We start from the raw sequence: 14773 nt of genomic DNA on the forward strand, positions 1-14773 counted from the left end.
GAAATAACAACAGACACTTGGGTCTTAGCAATTATCCAACATGGCTATTGCATAGAATTTCTCAAATTCCCTCCAAACGTCCCACCTAAAACACACAATATGTCAAAACAGCATATAGATCTTCTATAGAAAAATCTTCTAGCAAATACACGTGTTCCCTTACTTAGACGACTGGTTAATCAAGACCAACACGCTAACAAGGTGTTCACGTCACACAAACTGTCATACACACCCTTCACAAGCTGGGTTTCTCTATCAACTATGCAAAGTCACACCTTTTGCCGTGTCAAACACAGCAATACTTAGGAGCGACAATCAACACAACAGAAGGGATAGCCACTCCAAGTCCACAAAGGGTTCAAACATTTCACAAGGTAATACAGGCCATGTATCCAACACAAAAGATACAAGCAAAAATGGTATTAAAACTCCTAGGCATGATGTCCTCATGCATAGCCATTGTCCCAAACGCAAGATTGCACATGCGGCCCCTACAACAATGCCTAGCATCACAATGGTCACATGCACAGGGTCAACTTCTAGATCTGGTGTTGATAGACCGCCAAACATACATCTCGCTTCTATGGTGGAACAGTACAAATTTAAACAAAGGGCGGCCTTTCCAAGACCCAGTGCCACAATACGTCATAACAACGGATGCTTCCATGACAGGGTGGGGAGCACACCTCAATCAACACAGCATCCAAGGACAATGGGACATACATCAAAGGAAGTTTCACATAAATCATTTAGAACTGTTAGCAGTATTTCTAGCGTTGAAAGCATTTCAACCCATGATAACCCACAAATACATTCTTGTCAAAACAGACAACATGACAACAATGTATTATTTAAACAAACAGGGGGGGACACACTCGACACAGTTGTGTCTCCTAACACAAAAAATATGGCATTGGGCAATTCACAACCACATTCGCCTAATAGCACAATTTATTCCAGGGATCCAAAACCAGCTAGCAGACAATCTCTCTCGGGATCACCAACAAACCCACGAATGGGAAATTCACCCCCAAATACTGAACACTTACTTTCAAACTTGGGGAACTCCTCAAATAGATCTATTTGCAACAAAAGAAAACTCAAAATGCCAAAACTTCGCATCCAGGTACCCACACCATCAATCCCAAGGCAATGCTCTGTGGATGAATTGGTCAGGGATATTTGCGTACGCTTTTCCCCCTCCCACTCTCCCTCTCCTTCCATATCTAGTAAACAGATTGAGTCAAAACAAACTCAAACTCATACTAATAGCACCAACATGGGCAAGACAACCTTGGTATACAACACTACTAGACCTGTCAGTAGTACCTCATGTCAAGCTACCCAACAGACCAGATCTGTTAACACAGCACAAACAACAGATCAGGCATCCAAACCTAGCATCGCTGAATCTAGCAATTTGGCTACTGAAATCCTAGAATTCGGACACTTAGACCTCACACAGGAATGTATGGAGGTCATAAAACAAGCTAGAAAACCTTCCACTAGACACTGCTATGCAAATAAATGGAAAAGATTTGTTTGTTACTGCCATAATAATCAAATTCAACCATTGCACGCATCTCCAAAAGATATAGTAGGATATTTACTACATTTGCAAAAATCAAATCTAGCTTTCTCTTCCATAAAGATACATCTCACCGCAATATCTGCTTACCTGCAGATTACTCATTCAACTTCCCTATTTAGAATACCAGTCATTAAAGCGTTTATGGAAGGCCTAAAGAGAATTATACCACCAAGGACACCACCTGTTCCTTCATGGAACCTCAACATTGTCTTAACAAGACTCATGGGTCCACCTTTCGAGCCCATGCATTCTTGTGAAATGCAATACTTAACGTGGAAAGTTGCATTTCTCATTGCCATCACATCTCTAAGAAGAGTGAGTGAGATTCAGGCATTTACCAGACAAGAACCATTTATTCAAATACACAAGAATAGGGTAGTTCTAAGGACAAATCCAAAATTCTTACCAAAGGTTATCTCACCGTTCCACTTAAATCAAACAGTAGAATTACCAGTGTTCTTCCCACAGCCAGATTCAGTAGCTGAAAGAGCACTGCATACATTAGACATCAAAAGAGCTCTAATGTACTACATTGACAGAACAAAATTAATTAGGAAGACAAAACAACTATTCATTGCCTTTCAAAAACCTCATACAGGAAATCCAATTTCAAAACAAGGCATTGCTAGATGGATAGTTAGGTGCATTCAAACCTGCTATCTTAAAGCCTATTACACCAAAGGCACACTCAACCAGAAAGAAAGGTGCTACCATGGCCTTTCTAGGAAATATTCCAATGAACGAAATATGTAAGGCAGCAACATGGTCTACGCCTCATACATTTACTAAGCACAACTGTGTAGATGTGTTATCTGCACAACAAGCCACAGTAGGTCAAGCTGTACTAAAAACTTTATTTCAAACTACTTCAACTCCTACAGGCTGAACCACCGCTTTTGGGGAGATAACTGCTTACTAGTCTATGCACAGCATGTGTATCTGCAGCTACACATGCCACCGAACGGAAAATGTCACTTACCCAGTGTACATCTGTTCGTGGCATTAGTCGCTGCAGATTCACATGCGCCCACCCGCCTCCCCGGGAGCCTGTAGCCGGTTAGAAGTAGATCTTGAACATTTGTAAATATATTACTTCAAACCTTCATTTTGTACATACGTACTCATTCCATTGCATGGGCACTATTACTAGCATACACAACTCCTACCTCACCCTCTGCGGGGAAAACAATCTAAGATGGAGTCGACGCCCATGCGCAATGGAACCGAAATGGGAGGAGTCCCTCGGTCTCGTGACTCAAAAAGACTTCTTCGAAGAAAAACAACTTGTAACACTCCGAGCCCAACACCAGACGGCGGACTGTGCACAGCATGTGAATCTGCAGCGACTAATGCCACGAACAGATGTACACTGGGTAAGTGACATTTTCCATATATGACGCAAAACCATCCCTCCCATACCCCCAGGTCAAGATAAGGCTTTTATTTTCTTTTGATGCAGGGTGTATTTTCTCTACATTACTGTCCTGCGTTTGTACCAGACTACTGCATGGGTTGTAGATATTCTGTGGGGTGAGATGATGTGCTATAGGAAAGACCTGCGGGGTGAGCAAGAGCAACAGGACTGATCTTGCTGTATCACAGGTGTCTCTCTGGCCTTATTGTCCTCTTTCCATGCATCTCCTCTGTGCTCTCAAGATAGCCAGGTGCTTCACCACCTGCCCACAAATGAAAACACACTGCCACTACTCTACATTATTCCCTACATTCTGTGCTGTATTACAATATGCAGTATATCTGCACAAAACTGGCATGAATGCAGGAGGCGCACAGGTTATCATCACTGTACCTATCACCCTTTATTATGTTGTTTTTTTTCCTACCTACAGCCACTGCTCTGGCAGTGCAAGGCATTTTTTGCTTAAAGTATGTCTACCGTTAGTGTACCCACCTTGACTTTCTCACCCAGTAGACCACCCATATTCTCCTGTAAAGCTGGCAAGATCCTGGTGAATTCTAAATAAAAGGCGCTCAAAGGTGTGAACAACTACATGTGACTGCTTTGTGTTTGTTTATGTTTGCTGGTCTAGGCTTTTTGTCTAACTACATTAAACACTAATGCGAGCAGTGTGGCCATTGCTAGGATTCTTGGTGGTTGTGGGGGGGACTGCTTCCTGTGGTTTAGTCTAAGTTCATCCATGAAGCAATGCCTTGCCACTCCCTACTTTGTTGAGTGGAGAAGGGTAATTTAGTGCATAGATGTTTGCTTTACAGTAACTTATGAAACTCAAAATACAGATTGCCCCATCAAACGCCTAACACAAGCCATCCTGTACTACGAATCATACCGGTCAATACATGAGTTGTCTTAACTATTTATAAAGTATTAAGATCCTTCCTTTTCCTCACACTATAGACCTTCATCACAATGCAGTCTCTTGAAATTTGACGTTTTCGTTTGAGCACTACCAAAGCCCACAGACCTCTCACAGAAATATGGGATAATACATATCTGGGTGCATTTGTGTGTTTCGTCTCCTGCTCTGAAAGTCGTTTTCTCAGTACTCCCTATAAAGAGGTTGTAGTAGTATATTAAAACATTGCAGGCATCTTTGATTTGAGCGGATTTGGGGGCGTTTCCCCTGGTCTTTACAGAAGTTATCGATCTTGTCATCTTAATTGAGCATTTACTGCCTTACTCGTCAAAAGATAGAGTATTATAGTTGGACGTTTTTATAATTCTTCCATTATCATCACTGAGCAATTTGATTTGAAACTGCAGTGATCCTAGAGCAACCTTCAGGCAGCTGGTTCTGATTCTGGTTAGACAAAGTTGGGCCCTCCTTAGTCAAACTGTGGCCTTGGGTGGTGATGTCCTCCATTTCCTCAGATTTTACATGTTGTTGGTTATAATGGCTTAAATGTTAGCGAACCTATGCAGGTGCCTTGCCAAGGTGGTGGTGGTGTGATTACATCTAGTTTAATTATGGACACTTGTTAAATAATTCCCATTTTATTCTCAGGCTTAGTTTTCCTCACAGCAGCAGTCCAGGGATAAGTCTCCCTCTCAGTGTTGCCTTTCATATTCATGTAAAGTCATGGCACGACGATGTGTAGGTTAAAATAATTTTGAAGCCTTTTGTTTTCAGTTTAAATCTGAATAAATAAAGGATGCAGGTCCTTTTTATTTACTACTTAGACTAGTGGAAATTGGTTTCATTCTCCCCCCCCCCCCCCCATGCTGCTGAGCTTTCTGGAACTTGCTCTGTAATTGATTTTTTCACTTTCTTTAGTGTGTCACCGTAGAACAAGTAAAAGCAGGGCAATCATGCCTTCCCTTTGGTTTCTAACTCATTCATTTTTAAATAAATTTGATTGAAAAATGTTACTCTTGATAAAAATGAGCAGTTTCACAGTTTTACTCTAGTCTCCAAATGAGTCAAAGTGGAGTAATGGGGTTTCAGACAGGTTCATAGTGTACACCTTAAGATTGATCATGATCTGTCAACTTCCCAACCTGATGCCTCTGTTCTGCTGTATCAAACGCTGTAACAAATCATGGTAAAAGCACTAAATACTGTCTTGGGTCCGGGGAAAAGCATCATATGTTATTGGGATACAGTGTGTGACCCTCTGAAGAAAGAAAAGCTGCAATCGTACTGACTGGGGTCCATCGTGTGATTTGCGAGTTTAACCATATGTTTGCAGCTGGTACTCCCTGCGGCCTTGCCATTGTAGTGAGATTTAATTTTACTGTATCAATACTTCATTACTGTTTACATATCCATGTGATATCCAGATTAGTGTCGAGTCTGGCTCCTTCCATTTAGTGTGCAATTTGTGTATCTAGACCTACAGTGTCAAGGGGGGCTCCAAGAGGTTTATATCTAGTCTACAGTGTAATACTGCTTTCATGGCCTGTGTTTCAGTCCTTTGTAATTGCACAGTATGTACTGAGTTACTTGTTTGTTGTCAAGCACTCTGTGCCGCAGTTAATTAGCAACAGGTCAGTTTTGTTTACATCACTTAGGCTAACAATTTGAAGTAATGTTCCATATACTTGTTGATCAGTGAAGACTTGTCTTCTTTTCCACCCTGGGGCAGTGCTTGTGCACTGATTGCAGAGTACAGTGGCACTGGCCATCTAGTAAATCTAAAGGGGATGGCCTTGTATTACTTCTGAATCTGCAACATGTTTCAATGAGTCTGTCTCTGATCAATGCAGTATACGTTCTCTAGAAAGTCACTACAGCAGACTTGTTCTTAAGGGTCTGAAGTGCGTAACAGTTGCATATTATGTAAACAAGGACGAGATCATTCACTTGGATAGTAAAACTGGAAGAGGAATTAGATGTGTGCCTAAATTCTCCCCTAGCATGAATTAGTACACCTTCTGTAAAACAGTTAAAGAACATAGGCGTGAGTGGTGTGGGGAAGTTATTAACCCTAAAGCCATCTCTCAGGGGCAGCCTGTCTTGGAATCAGTTTGTTTGAAACAAAAAGGTGAGTTTGGTACCCATCTCCTTAATAATAAAAAACAGGCAGTCTACTTGACAATGCAGACATGACGAACGTTTACATTTTTTTAAATTTGCTAATTGGCACAAATGAGCTCCAGAATCAATGTGCTCTTCTATAGATTGTCTAGTTGTGATCAGAAACCGTAAAAAAGAAAAGTTGACCCCCTTTTATAAAATTATTTACTGTACATTTAAGTGTATTTTTGAGCTTTCTGTATAAATGTGTGGCATATTACCTGTTGCCTTTGCTCACCCCCCATTCCTAGCCTCCCTTCCTTTGCAGAATACCACCCTTAGTTTTCTGGTACAGCGACAGGGCCAATGATGTGACAAAAACTGTTAACTAACACACTGCGTCTGTATCTGAATGCTATCTCCAGGTCAAAGCCGGGGTTTCGCCTTCGTCGAGTTTAATCACTTGCAGGACGCTACACGATGGATGGAAGCCAATCAGGTTGCTTTGCTGCACTTGAAAACCCACAAGTATTACACTGTTAAATGACCGATCAAAACGCCTGGTTCACATGGACGCAGCTCTCTTTAGAAACGGCGAAGGCTCCCTTTGTCCCAGTACCATCTCTCCTCCTCCCTACCCGCTTTCTGTCCTTCCCCTATTTCTTCTCTTCTCAAGGTAGAGCTCTTTGCTTGGGCTTTGATCTGTAACCCAAACCCACATACTGAGAATGGTTTTTATTTGGCTCTTGCATGCCTTCTGCACCCTGTGCCCTTGTGTTGCGTATTAATCTGGTGTTACGCTCCCGTCACTAAACCACAGCTTGTGGTCATGTGTTCTTTTGATGTTTATCTAAACCCCTGTGTTGTCCAATCTGCTAGTGACCTTTGCAAGATGAGGGCTTTTCTTGCAGAATACATATTTATTGTGAAGTTGCAGGTTCTCCTAAAGTGCTCAGTTCAGTAAATTTGAGCAATTGCAGAGTCAGCTAACCTATCACAGTGTCCTCCTCGTCTCTAGAATAAGTTCTTGTGTTGTATGTTGATTGACAGGACATGAACCTGTGAGCACATGGTGTTGGCCAAAGGTCTCTAACACTTGAAAACGAATTCATGCGCTGCCATGTCATTGGGCTGATACAATTTTTTGGATTGTCTGTTGAAACACATGGGTGCAAGTACAAGAAATGTGAATGCAGGACAAAGTGGCCAACTGTGGAAATACTCTCACAGAGGGATAGGATAGTCTACCCACCTCCTCCCATGTCCACTGCCTTCCCACTCACCTCCACACCACCCCAACAAACACACCAAAATGGAGTTCCTGCACGGTAATACAGTTTATAAAACTTGACATCTGTTCACAGTGATGCCTTGTTTTCCTTATTGCTGCCTTGCAATGAGGCACTACATGTTCACTGTGCTATTCCTCCCATAACGTTAATTCAAATGGGAGAGTCCTTATAGTGATGCATTTTCAGTCCTCTGTACTCTTCAGGACTGCTTATGTGTCTCGATCTGTGACCTCCCAGTTCTGTCTGAGCTTCCTCATATTGATAACCTGCTGAGTTGCCTAGACCACCTCAGTGGTGCATTACGTTTCTGGGTATGTGGTCTACCACTTAGTAATGTTGTTTTTAGTCCAGTGTGTGAGCTTACCGTGATGCACTGGGCAATTCTTTCTTAGCCAGTTCTCTGTAAGTGTGTAGGTTTCCTAGTGTAAGGAGCCCCAGTTGCTGTGTCTTGCAGCTTCCTAATATGTCACTGTGTACTCTTACAATTCTCCCTTTCCAATTTTGTACTTCCACCTTTCTTTTCACTGCTTCCCCTTGACCTCTTCCCCTCTTTCTGAAGTCAGAGCGTCCGTGGACCTAATAGAGCATCTTTTGTGAACCAGGCCTTTTAGACCTCAAGATGTTTTTACAGGTCAACCATTTTTTTTTATTGATGATTGTAATTATTTTGAAACCAAAGAATATGGGGGCAGAAAAAAATATTAAAATTGTGTGGCCCTGTGGAGATTTTATGGCACGTTGTGCAGTAGAGGGCAAGTGAGTCTACACCGTGTCCGCTGTTGAACTAGTGACCTGGCAGCTCGTCCGGGGACAGTGCAGGTCGAAGGCTCAGCAATTCAAAGGTGTCTAGAAAGGTCTAGGTAAGGTGCGCAGTGCCAAAGTGAAGGCAGTTGGTGGGAAACAGGGGTGAGTAGCATTTAAGTGCACCTGTAGTTTGGCTTCTGCCTTTGTTTTTAGGGCGATTGTGTACGAAGGAGAGTTCAGCATCGAAAGGATTAGCATGGTTTGGTGCCTTCAGCTTGGGTTATGCACTTGCTAATACCTGGATATAAGTTTGTTGCTTGATAGTAAGGCAGAATAACCCATAGAAAGCCAGATCAGGGACAAAGGCCTACAAAGTACTCCTTTCTCAGCTCAGTTTGTGAGGACTTGATAGACGCTGATTCTGCATGAGTTTGTGTAAGCGTAGGTATGTATCTGTTTTTCTTTATGATTCCAAAGTAGTTCATTGGGACTTTTCCTTAGAACACTCTTTCGGAGGTGGATGTCTTTCTGTATCTTGGGCTAGTGTCATAAGTTCATGTTGGTGCTCTAGGCGAGTGCACTGTGGGATCTCCACAGAGCTTTTGCATTGTCACAAGAATGATTACTTTTGTTTTCCACTTACTATTCTTATGCAGTTCATAAAGGTATTGTTTAGAATGGTTTTATGGTTTTAAATCCTGGCTTTTATGGTGCAGCACAGTAGATCCGTTTTGGTGCTACCTTTTAGGAGTATTGTCAGCAGTTATTATTATTTTTTAAGCTATAAAGTCAATTACATGTGTCTGTTTTATGGATTTCTTTTGGGTACTACCATAGTTTCTTATTCAGTTAACTTGATGTTTTTCTTGTGCTTATCGGATGGCCCCATTTAGATCTTTTTTTTTTTCTTCATATCTGTGAAGTATCCTAGCTGTAATTCATTAATGTGGAAATTTAGAAAGGGCTCATCTGCCTTGGCTGGTTCTGCAGAAGTTGCATTTAGGTTCATTCGGTGCCTCTCAGTAGATACCTTTGATATATGTAATACAGCAAATGCATAGGTCTTTACATTTGTTTCAACTAAGTCTTATTGAGGTTTCCATTTTACCTTGCAATTCTAATGGTACTGTAAGAAGCACTTCCATGGAACCTTTCTGCTCCCCTTGTTGATAGTTTTCAGAGATATCTCTTTTGAAAAACTGGGACTGTTTCATGACACTTGCTTATATTGAGATGAATGTGGGCTCTTCAGTTTGTTTGAATTTGTGATGGGCCTCGTCCTTTTATTGGGGTTATGCTTGTCGTTTCTTTTAGGTGAGCTTACACAGAGACCTTTTTCTTTAGCTGACCTGGGGACAGTTGTTGTAGTTGCCATCTTGAGGCCTTGTTGTAGTTTCCATCTTGAGGCCTTGTTGTAGTTGCCGTTCCGGGCAGAGATCTCATTCTTGGACTGATGGTTTGGGACCAAGGCCTTATTATAGGGTTGATCTAGTGGAGAGGCCTTCTTGGTGAATGGTCTGGGGCCATGGTCTTGTTTTGTGGATGATCTGGGGCTGCTGCCTCCCTCTTTGGTGAATTATTTGTGGCTGAGGCCTAGTTTTTTGGTTGAGGTGTCTTTGGGGCCATTTCCTTTGAATGAGCTCCCTCTGGAGCCATACTATCTGTTTAGTATTGTGCTGAGTAGTGGTTTGGTTGAGATGATGTTGGTTGAGGCCGTGTATTCTAGTTGAGTATACCAGGCTCTTGTCCTCTGGTTGGCTGCAATAGGCCTCATCCTTAGATTAAACTAGAGCAAAGCTCATAATCTTTGGTTTAGTCAGTCTTAATGTAGTCATTGGTTTGAGGCATGCTGCAGCCTTAGAGCGGCACATTTTAGCATAGATTTGAAGTAGCTAAGAGCTGCAGGGTAGTGTTGATTATGGAGTTTCAGCATGGACTGCTCATCATTTTGTGAAGTACATATATATATTTTTTTTTAGCTGGCTCCTAATTTTTTTTCCTCATTCTGTCCTCTTTGCTTTGAACCGTGGTCACAAGCGGTGGTTTTTCCACTGCATTCAGAAATCTTCTTTCTTCCATGCCATCCTGTGGTGGCATTGGGCGCCACCCTTCCTGCTTCTGTTGTTTTTTTTTCTCTGTTGGTAGCCAGGCCATGTTTTTCAGTGGTAGGCGATTGAAAAGGCCAGGTTGGTGGTGGCCTTCGCGCTGGAGCGAGCCTGCAGTGCTTGTTTGTCCCCTCCTTTCAGCTGAAGGGTTATATCTCTAGTATGGCAGTCGTCTGTCTCCATTATTGTGAATCTCATTTGTTTGCATTTCTTCCGGCAGCGTTGCCTGACTGTCCTGGGCCAGCGAGTTTCTATGCACTACAGTGATCCCAAGCCGAAGGTCAACGAGGACTGGCTCTGTACTAAGGTAAGCAAGGGCAACTGTAAACTGAAGGGCACAAAAACTACTTTTCCTGGCTGCATGGAGGTTGGAAGTAATTGGACAAAACCTTGCTGTGAGTGATGCGTTGTAAATTACGTACTGGGCAGCTGTTGTTTCTTTCATAAAGAGCTTGAGTTGTGATGGCAGTAGGTGGGGTTTTTAGTAGATAGTTTAACATGTTGCTTGCTTCTGTCACGCACTATACATTCAATTTCAAACAATTTTCAAAGCTTTTGTGAAAGTCTTTAGATTTCAGCAGAGGGTGTGTGTAGCGAGAGACCATGATGACTAAGGTCCTCCCTTAGTGGTTGTGATTGGAAGATCAAATCCAGACTCCCTTCCTTGCTAGTAAACTTTTTGGAATAATTTTTTACAACTTTAAATATGAGATGTCTTAAAGCCCCAATTAAGGTGCTTTCAATTCTCTCTCTGCTTAAGGATATAGAAAATGTCTCTTAAAGTAGATGCAACTAGCAAAGAAAGAGGCCCTGGCTAAGATTAAGATTGTTCCCCACACACACTTTTTCTCCTCCGGATCCAACTGAAAAGAGTGGGGAAGCAGTACTCCTGTTTGCCCCTTTATGGGAGATGTGGTGGATGAAGAGTGTAGAACCATAGCACTAAGATTCATCCAGAGGAGAGTGTATCTTCAAGAACGCCATAATTTACATCCGTTACCAATACCAAGAGTAGTTAAGGAAGGCAGTGATCAGTAGTATCATTCGAACACAGAGGTACTTAGAAGTGGAGTGTAAGGAAATGCCTCCTTGGCATGGTTACCCCCTGACTTTTTGCCTTTGCTGATGCTAAGTTATGACCTGAAAGTGTGCAGTTTATTGTAAAATACACCCAGTGGGCAGCCCCCTGAAAACATACCCGACTTCCACTGTCTGACTAGTTTTTGCCAGCCTGCCACACACCAGACATGTTGCTGGCCACATGGGGAGAGTGCCTTTGTCACTCTGTGGCCAGGAACAAAGCCTGTACTGGGTGGAGGTGCTTCTCACTTCCCCCTGCAGGAACTGTAACACCTGGTGGTGAGCCTCAAAGGCTTACCCCCTTTGTTACAGCGCCACAGGGCATCCCAGCTAGTGGAGATGCCTGTCCCTCTGGCCACTGCCCCCACCTTTTTAGCGGCAAGGCTGGAGGAGATCATTAGGAAAACAAGGAGGAGTCACCCAGCAGTCAGGACAGCCCCTAAGGTGTCCTGAGCCAAGGTGACCCTTACTTTTAGAAATCCTCCATCTGGTGGATGGAGGATTCCCCCAATAGGATTAGGGATGTGCCCCCCTCCCCACAGGGAGGAGCACAAAGAGGGTGTAGCTACCCTCAAGGACAGTAGCCATTGGCTACAACCGTCCAAGACCTAAACACACCCCGAAATTCAGTATTTAGGGGCACCCCAGAACCCAGGAAATCAGATTCCGGCAACCTTAACCAGAAGGACTGCTGACCTGAAGCCCTGCAGTGAAGACGGAGACGACAACTGCTTTGGCCCCAGCCCTACCGGCCTGTCTTCCAACTTCGAAGAAAACTGCAACAGCGAAGCATCCAGCAGGGACCAGCGTCCTCTGAAGCCTCAGAGGACTGCCCTGCAACCAAGGACCAAGAAACTCCCGAGAACAGCGGCCCTGTTCAACAATCTGCAACTTTCTTGCAACAAAGAAACAACTCTAAGGACTTCACGTTTCCCGCCGGAAGCGTTAGACTTTCCACTCTGCACCCGACGCCCCCAGCTCGACCTGCGGAAAACCAACACTACAGGGTGGACTCCCCAGTGACTGCGAGCCCGTGAGTAGCCAGAGACGACCCCCCTGAGCCCCACAGCGGTGCCTGCAGAGGAAATCCAGAGGCTCCCCCTGACCGAGACTGCCTGTAACAAGGGACCTGACGCCTGAAACCAACACTGCACCCGCAGCCCCCAGGACCTGAAGGAACCGAACTCCAGTGCAGGAGCGACCCTCCACCTAGCCCAGGTGGTGGCTACCCCGAGGAGCCTCCCCTGTGCCTGCCTGCATCCCTGAGGAGTCCCCCGGGTCTCCCCATTGCTTTCTATACAAAACCCGACGCCTGTTTGCACTCTGCACCCGGCCGCCCCTGTACCGCTGAGGGTGTACTTTCTGTGCCATTTTTGTCAAAACTGTACATAATACTGTGCTTATTCAAAGTTCCCAGAATACCTGAGTGAAATACCTTTTATTTGAAGTATTACTTGTAAATCTTGAACCTGTGGTTCTTAAAATAAACTACGAAAAAAATGTTTCTATATAAAAACCTATTGGCCTGGAGTAAGTCTTTGAATGTGTGTTCCTCATTTATTGCCTGTGTGTGTACAACAAATGCTTAATACTACCCTCTGATAAGCCTACTGCTCGACCACCCTACCACAAAATAGAGCATTAGTATTATCTACTTTTGCCACTATCTTACCTCTAAGGGTAACCCTTGGACTCTGTGCACACTATTTCTTACTTTGAAATAGTATGTTCGATGGCATCGGTCGCTGTAGATACGCATGTTTTGCAATAGCTCGCCATCTGGTGTTGGGCCGGAGTGTTACAAGTTGTTTTTCTTCGAAGAAGTCTTTCGAGTCACGGGACCGAGTGACTCCTCCTTTTGTCTCCATTGCGCATGGGCGTGGACTCCATCTTCGATTGTTTTTTTTCCGCCATCGGGTTCGGACGTGTTCCTGTCGCTCCGAGTTTCGGAACGGAAAATTAGCTAATTTCGGAAGATTTTCGTCGGTATTGTTGCGTTCGGGATCGGCGTACTTAGATTCCACACCGCATCGAAGATCGAAGAGCTCCGGTGCCCTTCGGGGTAGTTTTTCGATCCCCCGTCGGGGCCTGGTCGGCCCGACCGCGTGCTGAAGAACGCCGATGGAACGGACCCCGTTCCGTTTCTGCCCCAAATGCCACAATAAATACCCCTATACAGACCAACACTTGGTCTGTAACCTGTGCCTGTCACCTGAGCACAGTGAAGACACCTGTGAGGCCTGTCGTGCGTTCCGGTCCCGAAAGACACTCCGAGACCGTCGAGCCAGAAGACTTCAGATGGCGTCCGCGCCGACAGACCACCGAGAGTTCGAGGAGCAGGAAGAGGAAGGTACCTTCTCGATCCAAGAATCGAACTCCGAAGGATTCGACGATACACAAACCGTGAGTAAGACGTCGAAAACCACACAGAGAAACATTTACAAGGCCCAGGGGACGCCACTGCCATCCGGCCATGGCTCCACCCATAAATTCGGTGACCGACCGTCGGCACCGAAAAAGGCCCAAACAGTGCCGAGATCGTCCGACTCCGGTCGAGACACCGGCACGTAGCCTTCTCGGGACCGAGAAAGTGCTGGAGACAAGCCTCGACACCGAGATGCCGGTGTGGACACGGCTCGACGCCGAGACAGCGGCACCGAAGAAGATCGACGCCGAGAGGTTTCGGCCCCGAAAAAGAAAAAAGTCACCTCGGAGCCGAAAAAACACGCAGACAGGGTTTCGATGCCGAAACAAACTGCAAGCGACCCAGCTTCAGGCTCTTATACAGAAGAGCACTCGCTAACCTCCCAAATGCAAAAGCATAGGTTTGAGGAAGAGCTACAAGCAACTGATGTGGACCATACGCAAAAGCGTATCTTCATACAGCAGGGGACAGGAAAAATAAGCACCCTTCCCCCCATTAGGAGAAAGAGAAGGTTGGAGTTCCAGACTGAACAGACACCACAACCAAAAGTGGTGAAAAGAGTTACCCCACCACCCTCTCCTCCGCCCGTGATTAACGTCTCACCAGCACGAACTCCATCACACTCCCCAGCTCACACCACCATAAGCCAGGGTGACCAAGATCAAGACGCATGGGACCTATACGACGCCCCAGTGTCAGATAACAGTCCGGAGGCATACCCTACGAAGCCATCTCCACCAGAAGACAGCACCGCGTATTCTCAAGTGGTGGCTAGAGCAGCACAATTTCACAACGTAAGCCTCCACTCAGAACAGGTCGAGGATGATTTTTTATTCAACACACTCTCCTCCACCCACAGCTCATACCAAAGCCTGCCTATGCTCCCTGGTATGCTCCGGCACGCGAAAGAAATCTTTAAGGAGCCGGTCAAAAGTAGGGCAATCACACCAAGGGTGGAAAAAAAGTATAAGGCGCCTCCTACAGACCCGGTTTTCATCACTACACAGCTGCCACCAGACTCTGTCGTTGTAGGAGCAGCTAGGAAAAGGGCCAACTCTCACACATCTGGAGATGCACCACCCCCAGATAAAGAAAGCCGCAAG

At 44.7% G+C, this 14773-nt stretch overlaps 1 protein-coding gene across 1 annotated transcript in view; it reads left to right on the top strand.

The window, feature by feature from the left end:
• The window catches only part of RBM10 (RNA binding motif protein 10), a 329240-nt gene that overhangs the window by 96183 nt on the left and 218284 nt on the right, over positions 1–14773 (top strand). The window contains exons 8-9 of the mRNA XM_069209523.1: positions 6450–6523; positions 10386–10472. Of these exons, the coding sequence (XP_069065624.1) occupies positions 6450–6523; positions 10386–10472 (161 nt within the window). The remainder of the gene's footprint in view (positions 1–6449; positions 6524–10385; positions 10473–14773) is intronic.

This window comes from Pleurodeles waltl, chromosome 10 (assembly GCF_031143425.1).
Source record: "Pleurodeles waltl isolate 20211129_DDA chromosome 10, aPleWal1.hap1.20221129, whole genome shotgun sequence".
Taxonomy (NCBI): domain Eukaryota; kingdom Metazoa; phylum Chordata; class Amphibia; order Caudata; family Salamandridae; genus Pleurodeles; species Pleurodeles waltl.